The sequence below is a fragment of the Camarhynchus parvulus genome, chromosome 8 (assembly GCF_901933205.1).
Source record: "Camarhynchus parvulus chromosome 8, STF_HiC, whole genome shotgun sequence".
Taxonomy (NCBI): domain Eukaryota; kingdom Metazoa; phylum Chordata; class Aves; order Passeriformes; family Thraupidae; genus Camarhynchus; species Camarhynchus parvulus.
In genome coordinates, this window is record NC_044578.1 from 26,471,485 (window position 1) to 26,490,701 (window position 19,217).

At 52.2% G+C, this 19,217-nt stretch overlaps 1 protein-coding gene across 1 annotated transcript in view; it reads right to left on the reverse strand.

The window, feature by feature from the left end:
- ASTN1 (astrotactin 1) overlaps positions 1-19,217 on the reverse strand; it is a 63,497-nt gene that overhangs the window by 10,521 nt on the left and 33,759 nt on the right. The window contains 12 exon segments of the mRNA XM_030953546.1: positions 253-386; positions 950-1,218; positions 3,541-3,729; positions 4,521-4,625; positions 7,257-7,384; positions 7,685-7,879; positions 8,689-8,855; positions 9,477-9,627; positions 9,942-10,079; positions 10,536-10,610; positions 18,339-18,423; positions 18,551-18,718. Of these exon segments, the coding sequence (XP_030809406.1) occupies positions 253-386; positions 950-1,218; positions 3,541-3,729; positions 4,521-4,625; positions 7,257-7,384; positions 7,685-7,879; positions 8,689-8,855; positions 9,477-9,627; positions 9,942-10,079; positions 10,536-10,610; positions 18,339-18,423; positions 18,551-18,718 (1,804 nt within the window).

Consider the following 19,217-nt stretch of genomic DNA (forward strand, 5'->3'; position numbering starts at 1 on the left):
CCCCTGTGAACACCATCACAGGGTTGCTTTACCAGGATGGATCCACAAGCAGCCCCACAGCCCTCAGCTGAACTCAGAAAAGACACTGCAACTCTGCACTCTGCAACTCTGCACTCTCAATTCCCAGGTCACCCACCAGTTTGCAAACCTGCCCCACAAAGGCACACAGCCCCACCACCTCCTGCCACCACTGGTGGCCATCACCACCCCTTCACAGACCCACACCACCACAAAGCCAGGCTGGGCACCTACACTGGGTGTGGGAGAGGAGCACAGGTGGGCAGCCCGTCGGCCCCAAAGGCACTGGAGTCACAGCGGCACCAGTCCTCGATGACATCCCCGCTGCCCGAGCACCACAGCAAGCTCATGGTGGCCTCCTGCAGCAGCTGGGAGACAGGAGAAGGGGTTGAGCACTAATTTAGTACAATATACAAATCTTACAGCATTTACATACAGCTTGGAAGAATCATTACATTACTATACTGTGTTACATTTTAAACTCTAAAAACTACTCTTTGGACTCTTTCTGCTAAGCTAGTATGGTCTGCTCTGACCTTTGGACTTGTCTGCAGGCAGAGGGAATTGTTTCATCAAAAGGGGATTACCTTCAGCTGGCTACACCATTGTTTTCCCGTTGTTCAGTAACTAAGGGATCTCAAAGCTTGCTTTCATTTCAATCTTGCTTATAGTTTCTATATTCTCAAAATCTTTTGCCAGGCAATCATATTTATAAGGCTTTCCTGTTTCATCTTCCCCAACACTCCCATCCCACCACCACTTGTGTTCATCCATCCCCTGGTGGGTTCAGCACAGCCCATCAACCCTGGAGAGCAGGGCTGGCCAAGGGGCAAGGGCTGCCACGGCTGGACATGATGCTCCCTGGTCAAGCTGCCTCCAAAGACAGCCACAACGCTGTCCTGCCCCCGCTCCTGCCCAGGTGGCTCCTCACCCGCTGGGTCTGGTTGTTGGTGACCAGCTCGTAGAGGGGGGCTGCTTTGGTGACCTCCAGCAGGATGGGCTCGGCTGGCACGTCGGGGCTGGAGGAGACGTGGCAGAGCGGGCAGGAGGAGGGGCAGCGCCCGCGGCTCTGGCACTCCATGCGCACGCCGGCTGCCACGCGCTTGGTGCCCGACTCCGAGAGGCTGGCGATGTACTCAGGGAACGTCAGCACCTTGGGGTCCCGCTCCCGCTCCTCTGACTCATCCGAGGGAGAGTTGCCTGCAGAAGGGGAGGAAAAGTGATGCCAGGGTGGGCTCCAGGCAATTGGTAGTGGAGTATGAGGGGGGCAGAGCTCTGCCTTCCACCCAGGAGAGAGGCAGTGCTTCCAAAGAGCCCCCTGTTTTTGCTCTGTAGGGATTACATACTTACTGGTCTTCAGAGGAGGCATCAGGACTAAAAAGCCCACCCTGGCCCCTGTGATTGCAAGTCCTCTGGTCCCTTCATGCCTCAGTTTCCCCATCCCAATCCCTTCAGCTGGACTGGGACAGTCCAGCCTTACAGCAGGTCCCCACGAGAGGGAGCCTCCTTCATGTGGCTGGAGGCTCCTGGAGGAGCTGCCTGGGCACCTTCGCATCACACTGACTCCCCAACAAAACCCCTGCCAAACCACAATCCTGCAAAAGCCCTCCTGGCCCTACAGAGCAGGAAATATTTTGGCAAAAGAGAAACAGTCCTTGCACAGAAGTCAAAAAGGTAAAATCTTCCCACCACTGCTGTGCCCTGGACAGCATCACCCTGCCATGGTGAGCCTTGCCATGAAGGGAAACACTGCTTTTCACACAAAATCCCTGCCAAAGGGTGCCCCTGGATTTATACAGAAGAAAGAGGGGCCTAGAGGGACCATTGAATATGGTTGGTGGGGTTGGAGGAAGCTGAAGGATGACCAGGCAAAGCCTCATCCTCAGGGCAGGCACAGGCCATCATTAGTGGTGACCTGGTACGTGGGGAGCCACCATGGACCACATCCATGACTCAGTAAGAAAATCTCCCTATAGCAAGGATTTGTGCAGAAATGATGGGCCAGCACTAGCCCAACCTTGAGACTCCTGAAAGAAAACAAGGCTGTTAAAACAAAACCTGGGATACAAAAGTGTTGCTCTGCTCCCCCAGGAAGCTGGAGATGGATCACTTTAGGCTGGCTGTGAATTGCAGCTTAGCAGGCACTGAGGAAAAGCAGAGGAGCCAGGGAATGATTTGTCTCTTGCAATTTCTCAATCGATATCCAGCCCCTGACGTTTGCAAACAAAAAGCAAAGGAAGGAAAGTGGCAGGTGCCAGAGTGAAACCTAAATGTGATACTGTGGGTGGAAAAAGGCTGCCAGACCTGAAAAGCCTCCAAGCACGAAAATCAAAGAGGAGGAAATTGCAGGAGAAAAAAAGAAGTACTTGCAATCAGGAGGTGCTACATCTGGAGCAGCCTACAGCCAAACAGCACCGTGCCTGAGCTTTCCCAGGTGGGCTTGTGAAGAAGTCCAGGCTCCAGGAGACCTGAGCCCACAGGATCCAGACTCAGGCTTTGAAAGAAGCCCTTCCCAAGAGCCCTGGGGAGATAAGTGTCTCTGTGGCTGGGACATAGCAAGAGCAGCACCACAGGCTGGCGCCAATACTGAGAATTACGAAGCCTCCTGATGGAAATGATGTGTCCATTGTGGCTCCAAGCTCACACTGCCTGCACCTGGGAATTCCTGGGCAGCAGCAGCAAACCAAGGTCATCTAAAAAGCAGCAGCTCTGCTCAGCATCCCCCATGCCCAGGCTTGGGGGCTGGCTCTTGTTTGCTGCCCAAGCCTGGATGCTGCAACCCACCATCCCCAGCACAGGCAGGCAAACACCTACAGGCAGCTTTGCTGAGGCCAGCACAAGAGATTACAGAATCACAAAATAGTTGGGAATGGGAGGGACAATAAAGACCATCTCATTCCAGCCTCCTGCCATGGGCAGGGACACCTCCACTAGACAAGTTGCCACAGACCTGAGGACAGATGGCAGCAGGCAGGGGTTAGGCTGGCTCAGCTTTTGTAAAGCTGCCATTCAAAGTGGGCAGGACCTCTTCCACAGGGCATCCATCACTGCAGCCAGGGCACTGGAGGGGATGCAGCAGTGCCAGAGGCCCTGTGCACCATGATGAACCTCCCAGCTCCTAACTGCTTCCCAGGCATTAAAAGCATTCTCCCCAGGAGAAGGAAACACACTGGAGGGAGAAAAGTCTGGCTGCAGGATGCAAGTGGAAGAGAGTAGATATGGCAGAGACAAAAGGAAGGAAAGAATAAGATTAAAGACAACAGTAAAGTCCAGAATGAGGCAGGATGGCTCGGTGGGATTGGTGCACTTGTCTTTCCCTGGGGCGGTGGGTATGGATCTTTCTTTTTGGCCTGGCCTGCTGCAGTCCATGGGAATCCTTTGGGTGGCTTCAAAGGGTGTGAGACAATGACGTGGGACACGGTCCTGACACAGGCTGGGCACCCTCCAAAATGCCAAAAGCAAACCTCACTTCCCACTCCCAGGGGGTGGCTATGGGTACCCTTCCCAAGGACAAGCTCCTACCTTTGCTGATGTCCTCATACTCCAGCCAGAGCTGCCGCTGGACCTGCCTGTTGGGATACCAGATGGAGCAGGACTCCTCAAAGCCATACACTGCCTCTTGGATGTAGTGATTGCCAAACTGGTCCAGCAGCGCCACAAAATCTCCACGGGAGGTGGCTCCATCCAGAGAGTGGAGTGCATTGCTGAAGGCTGGCAAGGAGACGAAGGAGATGCTCAGTTCCCAGAGCCCACCAAGCCCTTGTTACCCCCCTACACATTCACAATGGAGAGCCAGCCTTTGAGCCCATCACCTCTCCGAAACTCTGCTGGTCAGAGTGACTCTGAGATACATACAAGCCTCTTTTCCCAGCCCGACAGTCAAAGATCAGGATTCTTCTGTTCTCGTTCTCAAGCTTGTTTATTATCTCTCATCTATAACATTCTTTCTCTGACCCACCACAGGTCTGTCTGCAGGTTGGGTTGAGGCACACTGCCCATCCTTGGGGCAGTGTTATCTTTTTATACTAAAAACTATGTGTACATTATTTACCATAACTTCCCAATTCCTATCACCTATGTTAGACAGTGAGCTTCTACTCTAAACCAATCCAAAAGTGCCAACATCACCCAGAAGATTGAGGCTAGGAAGAAGAAGGAAAAAGGACAAAGCACACCCAAATTTCTCCGTCTTGGAACCCCAAGCCCCCATTCTAAAAACCTCAAAAATCTATTTTTCACCCTGTGACAAACTAACTGTTATTCTACTTAAACTTTCTTGTAATTCTTCATATAAAGGTTGGTAATTTTTTCCATGGGTCAAAATCAAAGGCACAGGGGTCTTGGGCTCTGTGCCAAGGTCTCTGAGCCCCCTGGGCAGGGTCTCAAGTTCTCCAGGGCAGCCAGAGGAATTTCCTGGGTTCCAACAATTGCCTGCCAGCAGAAGGCTATGTCACCTCTTGCCATCCTCTCTCCCCTAGTTCCCTGTGTCCCTGCACACTTACACTGGGAGATGGTCATCTGGTTGAGCCGGACATGGTACATGACAGACTGCACCTTCCAGTGCTGCAGCAGGGGGTACCCAGACACCTCGCTGAAGTTCACCATCCCTGCCAGAGAAAGCACACAGGGACTCAGTGCCACTGCTGAGCAATACCTCACCATGGGGATGGTTGCAGCCCTTCAGCCTTGAGTAACACAGCCAGCAAGGTGGGAAGAAGTCAGGGAAAAGGGTTCTGTACACACCACATGCCCCCAAGGAGGCTTTCAGAGCTGAGGGTCAGGTGGTCCCCAGCAATTAAAATGACAGCTTTGAAGGAAAACACGTAGGCTTGTTTCATTTTGCTCTGCGCTGGAAGATAATGAGCCTCCTCCTGCACCCCCTCCTGCTTCCTTCCCAGTGCCCACTCCCAAGGCATGCCCAGGTGTGCTAATTATGTCACTAATGACAGCTGTGCTTTTTAATGAGCTGTTAGCAGGCCTGGGACCGGTCACCATCATGCCACATGTGCCCAAGGGTGACCAGGAGGCCCTGGGTCCCCCTCAGCTGGGACTGAGCTGAGTGGGCAGCAGATGGACAGGGAGATCACTTCTATTGATGCTAATGTTCCCTCAGGACTCTATGGCAATGCTGGGGCTGAAGAGGACCCAGAGTTTGTCCTTCTCCTTCAAAGACATCCCATTCTTCAGCCATTTAGCTGTGAGTTACAGGAGCCAGAAATTCATGGAGACCTGGGCTGGGCGACCACTTACTCCTGCCCAAGGCACAAGGCAGCTCAGCTTCTATGAGCAGAGGGACAGGGAGGCCACAGAGCCTCAGACAAAGCCCCAGCAAGGGAACTGAAGGGCGCTCATGGCTCTGAATTTGGGGGCCAGAGCATCCCCAGAGTGCCGCAGCAGGATGCTGGGACAGGCCACCTCCTCCCTCTGAGCTCCAGTGCTGCACAGCCAGCACGTCACAGCAAACTCTGCTGCTAACAGGCACCCAGCAGGAGTTCAGGAGGATAACAGTGGGCATCCCCCCCTCTGTAAGAAGACCTGGAGACAGAGTATAAGCAGGATAAGATCCTTTGCCTTCCAGCACCTCTCTCTTCAGTGCTGGCTGCCGCCGACAGCTTCAAAGCCTCGCTCTTCCCTGCAAAGTGTTTATGCAAAAACAGCCCTTCCTTACTCAGCAGCTCTGCCTCTCGTGTATTCACAGCAATATCCAAGCTTCTGACAAGCAGAGAATATTTTACTACTTTTCCCTTTTTTCCCCCTCTAAATCAGCCACAAAGCCAGCAGAGAGTGGGAAATGAATAGCATCATTTACTGGCTTTTACCTCCCCAGCATAATTGCCAGTGAAATCCCAGTCCCACTGACACTGCTGTGATGCTGAGGCTGTGGTGGCAGTGCCTTCCTTACATCCATGTAACCATGTCACAGGCAGGAGAGCCCCACTGGGAGGCAGGAATCCTCCAGCACCTCCAGGCAGGGTTGAGCATCCCCAGGGAAGCAGGAGTGACCCACCCATCCATCTCTCCTGGGGAAGCTCAGCCCCCCAGGACTCACCAGAACCCTCCTCCCTGCTGAATCTGCCTGCACCTTCACTGCCATGCACAACCAGCATCCACCAGACCCTGGATACTGTCCATAGGGACTCCCCAAAATCCTCCTGGAAGCTCTGCCAGACAAAGGGAATGCACAAGCTCTCCTATGAGACAAAAACAGCCAAATCCTGTGCTTAGCAGCTCCTTGATGTCTAGGCCATTTCAGCCAACAGTGCTGCACTAAGGTAGAAAACTCATAGAGAAAGGCTTCATAAAATCAGGCCTGCTCTGCTGGAATCAGTGGCTGGCCTTGTCAAGCCAGTACTCTGCCAAGTTCCCATGTGAAAACAATCCTGTTGTGAGAAATTTGTTAACATAAGAAACTTTTCCTGGGTTAAAAAATTACTTGCACCTGCATAAACTGGTTTTGCATCATTAGATGGAAAAATGAAAACTATCTTTAAAAAACAACTGTCCCTGCACACAGACACCAAGAGTTTGAGTGACCAATCAATACAGGATAACAACTTGTTACTAACCAATAAAAGTAATTGGAGAGAAAACTACACTGACCAATTGAAGTCCCACATGAGGTCTGTAAAACTGTATAAAAGGAGTTATGTGAGTAAAGAATGGCTTTTTTCCACCACGTAGAAAATGGAGTCCTGAGTGATAAACAGCAACAAACACCAAGGAAATGAAGGCTACTTATGAGTACTGGCAACCTGGAAAAAAGGCAAATCCTTGAAGGCTCTCTAGGAACCCATGATAACCCATCACTCATGATGCTCTGGTATGCCAAACCAAAACATTTGTTTTGGTGGCACTGGGTTTTGCATGCTTCATTAAATCAAAGGTAGTTGGAAAACCTTTTTTTGCCTTCAAAAAAAAAAAAAAAAAAAAAAAGAAAAATCCTTTTGCAAATGTCCCAAATAGTTGATGGATGCTTGAGCTTTTATACTCCACAATTAATTTACAGCCTTTGCCTTTCCTTCATTTTTCTTTCCTTCATTTTTAATGCCTTCCTCTTACTGGAAAAAGGGAACCAACCCTCAGCTGCTGGTTCCTTGACGTGCAGCTGAGCACAGGGTGCTAAAGCCAGACTGGATATATTCCCCAGCAGATATATCCTGTGGGAGTTAGGGTGCTGAGCTGGACATGCTGGCAGCTGCCTCCCTGGGAGAGACATGGATCCAGCTGGACTCACTCACCAGTGAGGAACTCAGGGTCAGGAGTGGGGTCAGAAAGCTCCTCTTGGCACTGGTTCTCCAAGGGCACTGTGGCCACCACCAGCCCATCGGGCAGCTGCTGCTCCAGGCCCCGGGCAAAGTTGTTCTGCCTGGAAGTTAATTGCAGAGAGAAGAGCAAGGCTGGAGGACAGCAGAAATGACTGCCAGCAAGTGACCCATCCCAAAAAAAAACCACCTGGTACTTCTCCTTTCCTTCAGGAACAGATTAAAAAGATGCCTGCTCTTGATGGAAAGTGTAGACCCACCCTCCCCACCAGCCCCTCCATCTTCTGCAAAGCAGCCAGGCCTGGACGGACAGGCAGCCTGCTACAGTCCAGCCCCAGGCTCCTTCCACACCTTCCTCTTGGAGAGGATGCTGAGGTCTCACCCTGCTGGGCTCTGCAACTCACCTGAACGTCCCTTTGAGCACCTGGCCTGGTGCCACCTCCCTGGTGTGGTTGTTGTAGCCGTAGAAGAGCTCCCCGAAGAGGGTCTGGTTCATGGGCAGCTCGCGGGGCTCACCGCAGTCCCCGGCCTCGGGGCACGACTCCGAGATCAGCTGGCACGAGCGCCCGTCCGCGCCCAGCTTGTAGTCCTCAATGCACCTGGGAAGCCAGCGCAGGGTCCCCTGTCAGCTGCAGCCCCCCCAACACTGAGCACAGACACAAGAATAGAGGGGACCCCCGCCAGACCAACCCCACCAGCTCAGGGTGGCGGCAGCAATGGACAGCAGCACTTTGGGGGTGTCCCCATGGCCAGGGAGGGGATGAGGATGGGTCACTTCTCGGAATCTCTGCTGGTCAGAGCGACCCCAAGATGCTAGAAAGTCTCTTTTCCTAGCCCAGCAGTTGAAGAAGGAGTCAGAGCTCTTCTATTCTTGTTCTCAAGGTTGTTTATTGTTTCTTATCTATAAAATTCCTCCTCCGACCCGCCGAGGTCTGTCTGGCAGGTCATGTTGAGGCACACTGCCCATCCTTGGGGCAGTGTTATCTTTTTATACTAAAAACTACGTGTACACTACTTACCATAACTTCCCAATACCTATCACCTATGTTAGACAGTGAGCTTCTACTCTAAACCAATCTAAAAATGCCACCATCACCCAGAAGATGGAGGCTAGGAAGAAGAAGGAAAAAGGACAGGGCATGCCCAAATTCCTCCATCTTGGGACCCCAAGCCCCCATTCTAAAAACCTCAAAAATCTATTTTTCACCCCATGACAAATTAACTATTATTCTACTTAAACTTTCTTGACTTGTAATTCTTCATATAAGGTTGGTAATTGTTTTTTCCAAGGGCTAAATCAAAGGCACAGGGGTCTTGGGCTCTGTGCCAAGATCTCCAAACCCCCTGTCAGGGTCTGGAGTTCCCCAGGGCAGCCAGAGGAATTTCCTGGGTTCTGACAGTCACTCACCCACAGAACATGAGGATGTTGTAGAGCAGGGGGTCCTCGGGCAGGGGGACCATCTGCTGCAGGCACAGCTGCTCGCAGCCCCCGTTGAAGCCGTCGGAGCAGTCCACGCCCACGTGCCGGTCGTAGCAGCCCGTGCCGTCCTTCATGGGGCTCAGTCCCGTGGGGCACTGGTGGGGTGGGGGAAAGAGGGGATGAAAACCCATGGGAAGGTATCTGTCTCTGGGGCTGAGGTGGAGGGCAGGGCTCCAGCATTGCTCAGGGGTGCAGGAAGGACAGCAGCACCATCCACAGCTGCAGATATTCCTCTTGCACCACTTTGCAGCCCTCAGGAGTGTATCCCCTGAGGTGGGAGCCCCCCAAGGCATCCCCTACCAAGGCAATGTGCTGATATCAACCTCACTCTCCGGCAACCCAGCTCCAGTGACTGGCAAAGCCATGCTGCCCTATCCACACTCACTTTCTGCCCCACGCCCACAGCCTCTTCGCCCCAATGCCCAGCTCTGCTGACACTGCAGCAGGGCACCCCAGCCCCACAGACCCCCAGTTTTGGGGCAGAGCAGCTGTGGTGGCGACACACACAAGAGTGATCTGGAGCCTCCCACAGAGCCAACAAACAGATGGACTCTTACTGCCTCATGTCAGCTGCCAGCCCAAAACCATCTCTCTTGCTACAAAATCAGCCTCAAAATATCCACCCTGAAGTGATAGTAAGGGAGGGAGGATTCCCTTTGCGGCCAGCCCTTCCTTGCTGACACCAAGGGGGGTTCCAGGAGCCTGGGCTCACACACCACACAGCCCGTGGAGTCCAGCTTGCGGTCCGAGATGCAGCGGAAATTCTTGCTGCAGCCGCCGTTGTCCCGGGAGCAATCGCGAACGGGGCCGAAGGAGTCCAGCAGCACCTCCAGGCTGTCGAAGGAGGACGAGGTCATCAGCTCTTCCCTGTGAGGAGGAGGAGGAAGAGGAGATATGTAATCACTGCTTCCATGAGATGCTGTGGATGCATGCATGACAGTGGCTGCTGCGTGGGTTTTTCCAGAGCTCAGGCTGACGGTGAACTGAATGGCAGCCAAGCTTTTAGAAGGATGCAGGAGCTCCTGAGATGAGGAGGAAACTGCCAAAGGCTCGGCTTTGCAGGACTAAAGAGGGGCAGGTTCATGGTTGTACTGATCTCCACCTGCAAAAGGTGGGATGGGGATGGCAGCTCTGTTTGCTGAAGCCCCTCCTGAGCTCCCTCACCCTGCCATGGCACCTACCTGACCTCCACTGCATCCTCCATCACTGTCATGTCAGTCTTGCACTTGGCTGAGGGGTTGATGGCCAGCTCAGCTGGTGGGATGACGAAGCTCTTGCTCAGGGGCAGCCACATGCCCTCGCCCAAGGTGTAGGTGAACCTGCCAGGGAGAGCAGCAAAGGCTGGCACAGAGGGAAAAGCTGACCCTGGAAGGTTGTCTCCACCCCAACCCAAGCCCTTGAGCCTCCTTGCTCATCCTGCAGGGATGCCAGCCCAAACTAAGGTGTGTGGGCAGTGTAAAGTGGGGTGGCTCCTCCAAATATAGCCAATGATTCCCAAAAATTGCATGTTACTTTAAAAAAAGGCACTTCCATTCTCCATAGAAACCCTCCTTCAGAGCCTAAAACTCTCTCTCACCACGGACAGAGAGGAGGAACTGGCTCCTGGGTATCCAGCACCCACATGAAGCTGCAGGGGGATCTTCCCAGCCATGCTCACATGTCCCCAGGAGGCGGCACAGGACAGCTGCGCTCAGCCCTGCCAGCTGGGCTACCTGCATGCCCTGAGTCATATTTAAGCCCCAAAATGTGCTGAGCAGGTTGCCTTCACTGCTTACCGAAAAATCTTGTCAGAAGGCTGCTCACCCAGCACCAAGTCAAAGCCACGCTGGAAGATGGTGTATGGCCAGGGCCTGGAAAACAAAACCAGGAGCATCACACCAGCATCATGTCCTCAGAGCTGCTCACAGCCCAAAATGCCTGCTCAGCCCCCAGCTCACATGCAGAAGGGTCCTGGGGTAGGATCACTCTGAGGGTAGCCAGGACAACACAACAAAATAGCATCAGATCCAAGATCTTAATTTTGGGGTCCCTACAACATTAGATTCTCATCCCAGCTCCAACCTGCCAATAGGCCAGTGGTGTGTTGCACCTGTTATTTTGGGGCTGGATGCACTCCAGCCATCCTCACATCTCTTCATGCTCGGTACCACCTGCCTGGTCCTGTTTTAGGGATTTACATCACAGCTATTGAATTGCAAAAAGAAAACCAAACCGCAGCTGGACCCTCTCTCTGTGAGGCTTTTGCCAGGCAGCACATCAAGCCTGGGACCACAATTTCACCACCTGCCTTATTACCACCCTTGTGTTCCAGGTGGGGGAGCTTTGCAAAGGGGACTGGAAGACAAGGTGGAAGCGTGGAGCCAAGCAGGTCCATCCCTGCTGTTGTAGATAGCACAGGGTGATGAGTGATGAGCCACTAAGATTTGGAGGCTGGTGCCTTTCAGTGGGACACCCATGGCCATGACACCTTTGGGACATGAACCCCCAGCAGCACAGCCCTGCTGCCACACCACCACTTGCAGAGTGAGACAGACAAGAAACCCCACTCCCAAACCCTAAAACTCCAAATCCCCTTTGCAAGAGCTCAGACCTGGGGAGAGGAGATTTTCCATCCCATCGCATCACTGCTGCTAAAATTCAGAGTCAAGAGTGTCAGGTGCCAGTGACAAGCCCAGGGATTTTCTCTCAAGGCAATTACAGCTCTCCTGCACAAGCAGTTTAATTTCTAATCTGAAGTTATTTCAGCAAGGACAAAAATAATAATAATAATAATAATAATACAAAAATCCAGCCTGCAGGATTACAGCATTCCTTTGCTGGGATACAATGCTGTTTTCCTGTCTGGTCAGCTGGGAGCTGGGGATTACATTCAACCCACAATCGGATTGCCTTGAATGAGGTCAGCTTCATCCAGAAAGAGATGTGCTCCTTGTGTCTCGCCAACACCTTGAATGCTTCACTCCCCCACCTTCCAGTGCTCCTGCAGATGGGTTTTATTCTTGCTTTTGAGGAGCACATCAGGCTGGGAACAAAGGCAGAGGCTGTATAGAAGCGAGGCATTGTTCCCCATCAATTCGGGTGGAAAAGTGGTTGTGGAGAGCTGCTCTTGGCTTGCAGCAGAGCTCAGTGCTGGGGCAGGTGCTGCAGATGCACAGGGACTGCCAGACCTCTGCCTGGTGGCACATGTGGACACACCCAGGACATGGAGCCACTGTATTTAGACCCACCTGGGAGATCGAAATCAACACCCAAGCCATGTTGTGTCCACCCAGGATGCAATTTCCAAATGTGGCTAAAATTCTTGTAATCACAGAGTCCCAGAATGGCCAGGGTTGAAAATGGGACTTTAAAGACCATCTCATTCTACCCCTCTTCCACTCGACCAGGTTGCTCCAAGCTCCATCCAGCCTGGCCTTGAACACTTCCAGCAGCCACAGCTTCTCTGGGCACCCTGTGCCAGGGCCTCCCCACCTTATAGTGAAGAATTTCATCCTAATATCTAATCAAACCTGCCCTCTGTCAGTTTGAACCCATTACCCTTGGTCCTAATGCTACTATGTGCCCTTACAAAAAGTGATGATGGCTTTGATCCAGGGAAGAGGTTTCTGTGCTCCAGGAAGGGAGGAGATGTGTGCCATCTCCTCAGCTTGCCACACTCTTCCCTTACTTGGGGTCAAAGAAAGCCCCTTAAATGCAATGTTCAGCCTTTAGCTACATCCCTACATGGCAAGGGAGAATCAGGGTTGGATGGCCTTCAGAGCTCACAAAGAAAAGTGGGAATGACCAGCAGCTCTGCAGCTGATCAGGTTGGATTAAATGGGCCAGGAATGACAGCTCTCAGCTTCCTGCAAGCCTTGGCACTCAGGTGGGCACTGAAACAACAAAATGGGGAATTACCTGAGAACCAGCAAATTCCCCACATTCATCCAGCAAGTTCCCAAGGCCAGAGTGCTGCCGGTGGATCCCCAGGACAACCTTAAGCCTCTCAGCTTTTCTAGATGGACCATTATCTGCATGCTTTGCTCCACATCTGGGCTTGAGTGGAAGCTCACAAAACACCTGCTAAGCCCTCCAAACCTGGAGCTGCTGGAGATGCTTTGGACCAGCTCAACAGGGCCCTGGCCATGCTTACATTGGCAGCCCCTGGGGGAGGAGGCCAGACTGACCTGCAGCATCAAGAACTGTGCTCCAGCTTGTCCCCACTGCCTGCAAAACTCTGCCAGACAAGATGGGTGGGGTGAGGAATAATCCCAGGGCTGGCAGGATGTGGTCACCCACCACAAGCTAACCTGGAGCAGCTGGAGCTGGCGAGAGGCTGGAGGGGCTGCAGGAGAGGGTCTCTGCAGAGGGCACAGGGAGCTGCTGCAGGGGAGTGTGACTGAAATGTCACTGGAGGAGAAAGTGGTTACACACTGGAACAGGTGACTTCACACCTGGTTCCCTGACCTCCTGTGCTTTTCAGGGTTTCCAACCAGTGCACAGCACAAGGATGGCCATGCCAGGGTGAGGAGACCAGAGCATCCCTGCTGCACTCAGGACCCCAAAGTGGGGACCTTGCAGACCCAGAACCACCCTGAGAGAAATAGTGGATTTGTCTTTACAAACAAGCTGTGGGTCTGCTGGGAGATAAAACCAGCACTGGGAGGTAAAAGAAACAATGGGGAGGATTCCACTGATTGATGAATGGAAAAAGATATTTGCTTTTACAAATAAACCTTAGGTTTGCTGATAAATTAAATTAGACATTGAAAGATGAAAGAAGCAATGGAGAAGAAAAACCCCTAAATTCCATAAGAATTAAAAATGAAAAGGGAGGGTTCTACATTAGAGGGAAATCTTTGGTATCAGGCATTCTGGGAAGTCTGAACCTCTCAAGTACCTCATCCAATGGGGAAAGAGAGAAGGGAAATGTGGCTGGGAAATTGGGATAAAAAGAAGGCTGCATCCTCCAAAAATTTGAGAGACCCCAGGGGAATGCCCCATGGCGTCTCTCTTTATTCCAATAAAGCCAGAAAGGACTCCTCTGTCTCCTTTTTGGACACAAACCTCTGATGTTTTGTAGATTGATTTTCCTAACAACCCTGACGGCAGAAGAGCAGAGAGCAGATGCCACCCGACACCGAGTGACATTTCCAATCAGCGATGCCCAGGGCAGCTCCTCCCCGGCTCCCCTTTGCCTGCACCAGCTCTGCTCGGGTTTCAGCTGCCGATCCTCTCCCCTCGCTCCCCTCCCACCCTGCCAGCCCCTGCAAGCAGCTCTTTATTAAAAATGCTAATTCCAGCACTTTCTCCCTGGGCTGCCCGTAAATCTGCCAGGGGAATGGGGCAGGAGGAGGAGGAGGAGGATGGGTGGCTTGGTGAAAAGGATCTGAAAGAACCAGGAGCTTTTTATCAGCCTGTCCTTCAGCTTGCAGAGCAGAGGCACACAGCAGGGGATGGAGAGAGGCGAGGGGGAAAAAAATAAAGATAGAAAAAGGGGTGTGGGGAGAAAAAGAAGAGAAAAACAAAGACTTTAAGCAGGAAAAGTGCTGAACTCGTCACTTCAATGTGTCCCTCGCTCTTCTGTGGGGTGGGATAAGAGGAGCAGGGGCACTGGCAGGGTGGGGATATGGTGTGGGGAACAAGAGGGATGGGGAGGGAAGGGAAGGGAAGGGAAGGGAAGGGAAGGGAAGGGAAGGGAAGGGAAGGGAAGGGAAGGGAAGGGAAGGGAAGGGAAGGGAAGGGAAGGGAAGGGAAGGGAAGGGAAGGGAAGGGAAGGGAAGGGAAGGGAAGGGAAGGGAAGGGAAGGGAAGGGAAGGGAAGGGAAGGGGAGCTGGGTGAGCAGGGCACAGGCTGATGCACTAATTCGGGTCCTGTGCTGAAAAAAACATCTGCAAGGCTGCAGGTGGGGCAGCGAGGGTGGAGTGGGACAACTTCCCAATAGTTACAGCAGGATGAGAGCACCCTGCCTGGCATGCTCACCATATCACCCTGAACTGCCTTCAGACCTCCCCAGGCCAAGGTGAAGCCCATTACAAGTTGAAAGAGGACATTGAAAAAGACTCCTTCAATGCAGAGCACCTCAAATCTCAACGGGGGAGGCTGAAAAGTGCACCGTGGGGAAGGGAAAGCCACATGTGAGATGGATCTGAGGGCTGGGATGAAAAAGTACAGATGCAGGCAGGTAACAGTTTATTAACTAAAGACAGAATGTGCTGATTTGATTTTTGGCCAAGTTTTACCACAAAAAGAACGGCAGAAATTTGGTCTGATGAGCAAAGATGAAGCGTGGCTGGTAGGATTGCTAGAAACTGCATCCTGCTTAGGGAACATTAGAGTAAGAGTCGAAAAGCAGCTAATTAACAATGCATATCAAAGCAGGGAGACAGACTGTGAGCACACAAACAGCACCAGACAGATTTGTTTAAAACAGGCAAAGAGCAGCACACACACACCAAAAAAAAAAAAAAAAAAAAAAAAAAAAAATGAAAAAAAAAAAAAAAAAAGAGCATCTGATCAAATGTGTCTGCTATCCATGATCAAAAAGATCTGAGTTTTTGAAAAACTGAAGATTTAGGGTCCGGACACGTTGGGTGAAAGATGCAGTGTGGAGGCGTGGATCTCAGTCTGGTACCCAAAATACACACAACACAAAAAGCTTCTCACTGCCATCACCAATAAAGTACAAAGATGAGCTCGCCTTCATGAGCAACATTAGATGCTACTGAGTGAACAGACACCGATGCAACTTGTCATCACTGTAAATAAAAACAAACCAACGGCAAAACTATCTAAACCAAAGGGTTGAAATGAGTTTCCAGATAAAAAGGCCACCCAGGGAAAACAGAGGAGGTCAGATGCAGAGCACATCACTCCCAGGTTTGCCAAGGGATTTGGCAAATCCTGCTTTGTTGACCAAGGGCCACTGTGGTTTCTCTGGGGACTGACCCGTGGCAGCAGCACATCCCTCCAATATTGGAGGGTTCAGAGCATATTGGACAAACAGTAGTCAGAAATGTTTCAGGCACAGCTGATCTCACCTTGAGATGGGGGGGGAGAGCAGAAGATTTGCAGACATCACTTTCAGGTGAGCCTGGAACTGAGAGTGAGCTGATGAACCCAGCAAAAGACAGCACAGCACTCAATCTCCACCCCAAAAAACATAAATAGCAGCTTACAGCTACAAGTTATCCAGGTAAACAGGCTCTGACAGGATGGTTCTCCTAGGCTAAAGAGATTTCATCACAGCCATGACCTTGTGGAGGCCAAATGTTCAGGCAAAAGGGACCTCCACCATCACAAGCCCTTCCAGGCAGAGCTGCACTAAGCAGCACCTGGACACCAGGAACACATAGCAGAAAAGGAAAAAACTCTCATTAAACATCAAGCTGCCCTCAGCATCACAATGCTTAGTGTGAACATGATTTCAAGAGCCCCTAAAAATAGTGGACGCTGCAGGTAGGGATGGTCAAGTGTGGTTTCAGCTGTTACCATTTTATGAAACAAAAATCTGACAGGTTCCATGAAGAAACACAGAATGACCCCAGCTTCACGAGGCTTGAGAGAGTTTTCTAAGGATGGTGACAGCTGCAGCGCTGGAGCCTTCTCGAGAGCCCAGAGAAGGGCAGAAGGACTTTGACAGCCCCACCATGGTCTAGGGCTGTGCTGCACCCTGGGGAAAAAGAGAACTGCCAGGATTCACTGCCTCAAACAGGAAAATATTCTGAAAATGCTGCGCATAATTTGTCATAGCCAGCTCTGGTATAGAGGAAGAAACACAAGACAAGATGTACCCTGACCAGGTATGGATCCTGTTGCAGGAGTTAAGGCAGAGAAAAGGCTCCTGTGGGAGCCTCAGGCTGGAGATAGGTCTAAAAAAGCAGCCCCAAATCCCCCAGAGGAGCAGGGCAGGTCCTGAGCACCTTTCAGGTGGGCATTGCTGACACCAAAGCTGGCTCAGGGGATGCTAACAGGTCCAGGAGGCTTTAGGAATGTATTGGTCTTTCTTGCCCTTGGCTTCTCTCCTGCTTGTTGCCATCTATATTTTTCCCCAATTTACCTGAAAGCAGCATCTTTTTCTCCCCTTTGCCTTCAGAAAGTGAAGCAGCTAAATCAGGAAAAAGCTGGAGAAGAGCAGTGTGCATGGAAGAAAAGTGGGAAGCTGCAGGCCCACATTCAGGAGCAAAGGAAAAGCAGAGGGTCAGGAAGCAAATGTTTCTCCACAGTGCTAATCCATTTCTGTTACCAGCCTCCATGGACAAAGTTATTTGCCAATTTGCTTTTTGCAAGGTGTTGGGCTCAACACATCAAAACCAAATGTGGCTGTGGGCTCTTTCCAGCCCACTGTGAGACACTCCTAAACACAACACCTCCCAAAACAGGCAGAGGAATAACCTCCACACACCCCAGCCTGTAACTCAGTGTCTCTTATGAGATGGCCCAGAGGAGCTGGGGACATTCTTCTTGGACACTGGTCCTGGGGACACACAGCACAAGGAGCTGTATTTCTGCCTGGATTCTCCTGCCCCAGCAGTGGAACCTCACAGAGGTTTAGGGACCATCCCACACCCCACAGCACATCCCCAGCCTGGGGCCACCTGCACCACAAGCATGGCCCTGGCTCAGGGCACCCGGAGCAGCAGCTTGTCTAACACAGCTGGTGCTCAATTGCCTTTAAAATGATAAAAAGCAGCGAGGGGGCTGGAGATGGAGCAGCAGCGCTCTCCCCAGGGCCCCAGTTCACAGGGACACAGCGGGGCTGTGCCAGCACTGCCAGCCCCCACTGCTGCCAGCCCCCAGCGCAGAGACGCGGCAGGGGGGACATCAAGCCCAGCCTTTGATGATTTTTCTCTTCCCACTGTGCACATTAATAACTTCAGAGAGGGCATCCTGCCACGTGCAGGGCCACCACTGATCCAGCTGCAGCATAATGAGAAAAGGAGGGGGGAAAAAGGGTTTGGTGGGAGCTCTGAATTTGGGGATGTCTTGGCTTTGTGCACACCATCTCCAGCCATGCCTGGGAGCTGCACGTCACAGACCCACGAGTGCTGAGGGACAGATGGAGCACCCCCTTGAGGGTCACAGAGAGGTGGGAACTTTTGGAATCCACCACCGAATTGCTGCTGAAACATCAGAAAAATTTCCTTTACACACCTCCAGGTGTGTAAAGCCTGGAGCAGACAGTGACTCCTCTGTTCCCTCAGGCACAGTATCAAAGCATTTAATTTTCCCACTTTTCAGTGGGGACCTCAGCCCTCCTCTGATGCCTCACACACCCAAAAAGAAAGCCCCACAAAGTGCAGGATGCCCAAGATAGTGCACACAAGGCTGGGAGGAACAACCTCGATCTTCTCCAGGGGATGTTGGCTCTGAAATGTGACAATGGCCTCTTGTACATCATTCCTGATTATTTCAAAGAACAGAAATCCTCTCTCCTGCAGGCCTGCTGCAGAGCCCAGCTGTGTGCTGACCTTCCAATTCACCGAGGTGCCTCTAAGAATTTACCACAGTTCTGCCATCCAAGAAGTCACCACAGCTGTGGTGAGGAGCTGTGGAAGCCCAGCAGCTCCTGTGAGGACACTGCAAGGCTGGGCACTCACCCCTGGTTCGTTCCCCACTCATTCCTGATGCAGAGGTGCTTGTGCACAGGGTCCTTCATGTAACCCTCATAGCAGAGACATTCCCCTGTGGAGACAGGGACATCAGGGACATGGCAGGACACTCATGGGAAGGTTTTCCATGTGCTTCCCTGCCGAATGCAGCCTGCAGCCACACCAGCTCACAAACCCACCCCACCCTCAGGAACACTCACCAGTCTCGGGGTCACACTGGTGCTCACAGGGGTCCAGGAGGCGCCGGGCACACAGGTCCAGGGCCCAGGGCCCACTGGAGTTTTGCTGGGAGAAGAGGACAACCTGTGCTGGGTTCAGCCAGTCACTGGCATCCAGCTGGCTCCCCTCCAGCAGGATGAACCGGCTCCCTGCCACCGAGACAAGGGCAGTCAGTGACAGCCACCTGCTGCTGCACCCTCATCCCATGGGGGTGCCCTGCATCCCATCCATCCCGTGATGTTTGTCCCACGTCCTGTGATGGATCCCTCCATCCCCTGCCCATTCACTCCACCCTGAGAAAGTCCCACAAGGAATCCTCTGTCCTGTGCCCATCCTCTCTGCCATATGACAGCCCCCTCCATTCCATACCTGTCTTCTCTATCCATGACAGCTCCTTCCATCCTGTGCCTTTCCCCTCAGTCCCACAGCAGCCATCTCCATCCCACACCCCTCCCCTTGGTCCCACACAGAGGTCTGATCCCTCTGTCCCACCATGTCCTTCATCCCATCATGGTCCATTTAATCCCATATCCATTCCCCTCCAACCCACAATAATCTCCTTGGCCCTGTGCCCATGCCCTCCATCCTGCAGCAAGCCCTGTGTCCCACAACAGCCATCTCCACCCCGTGTCTGTCTCTTCTGTCCTG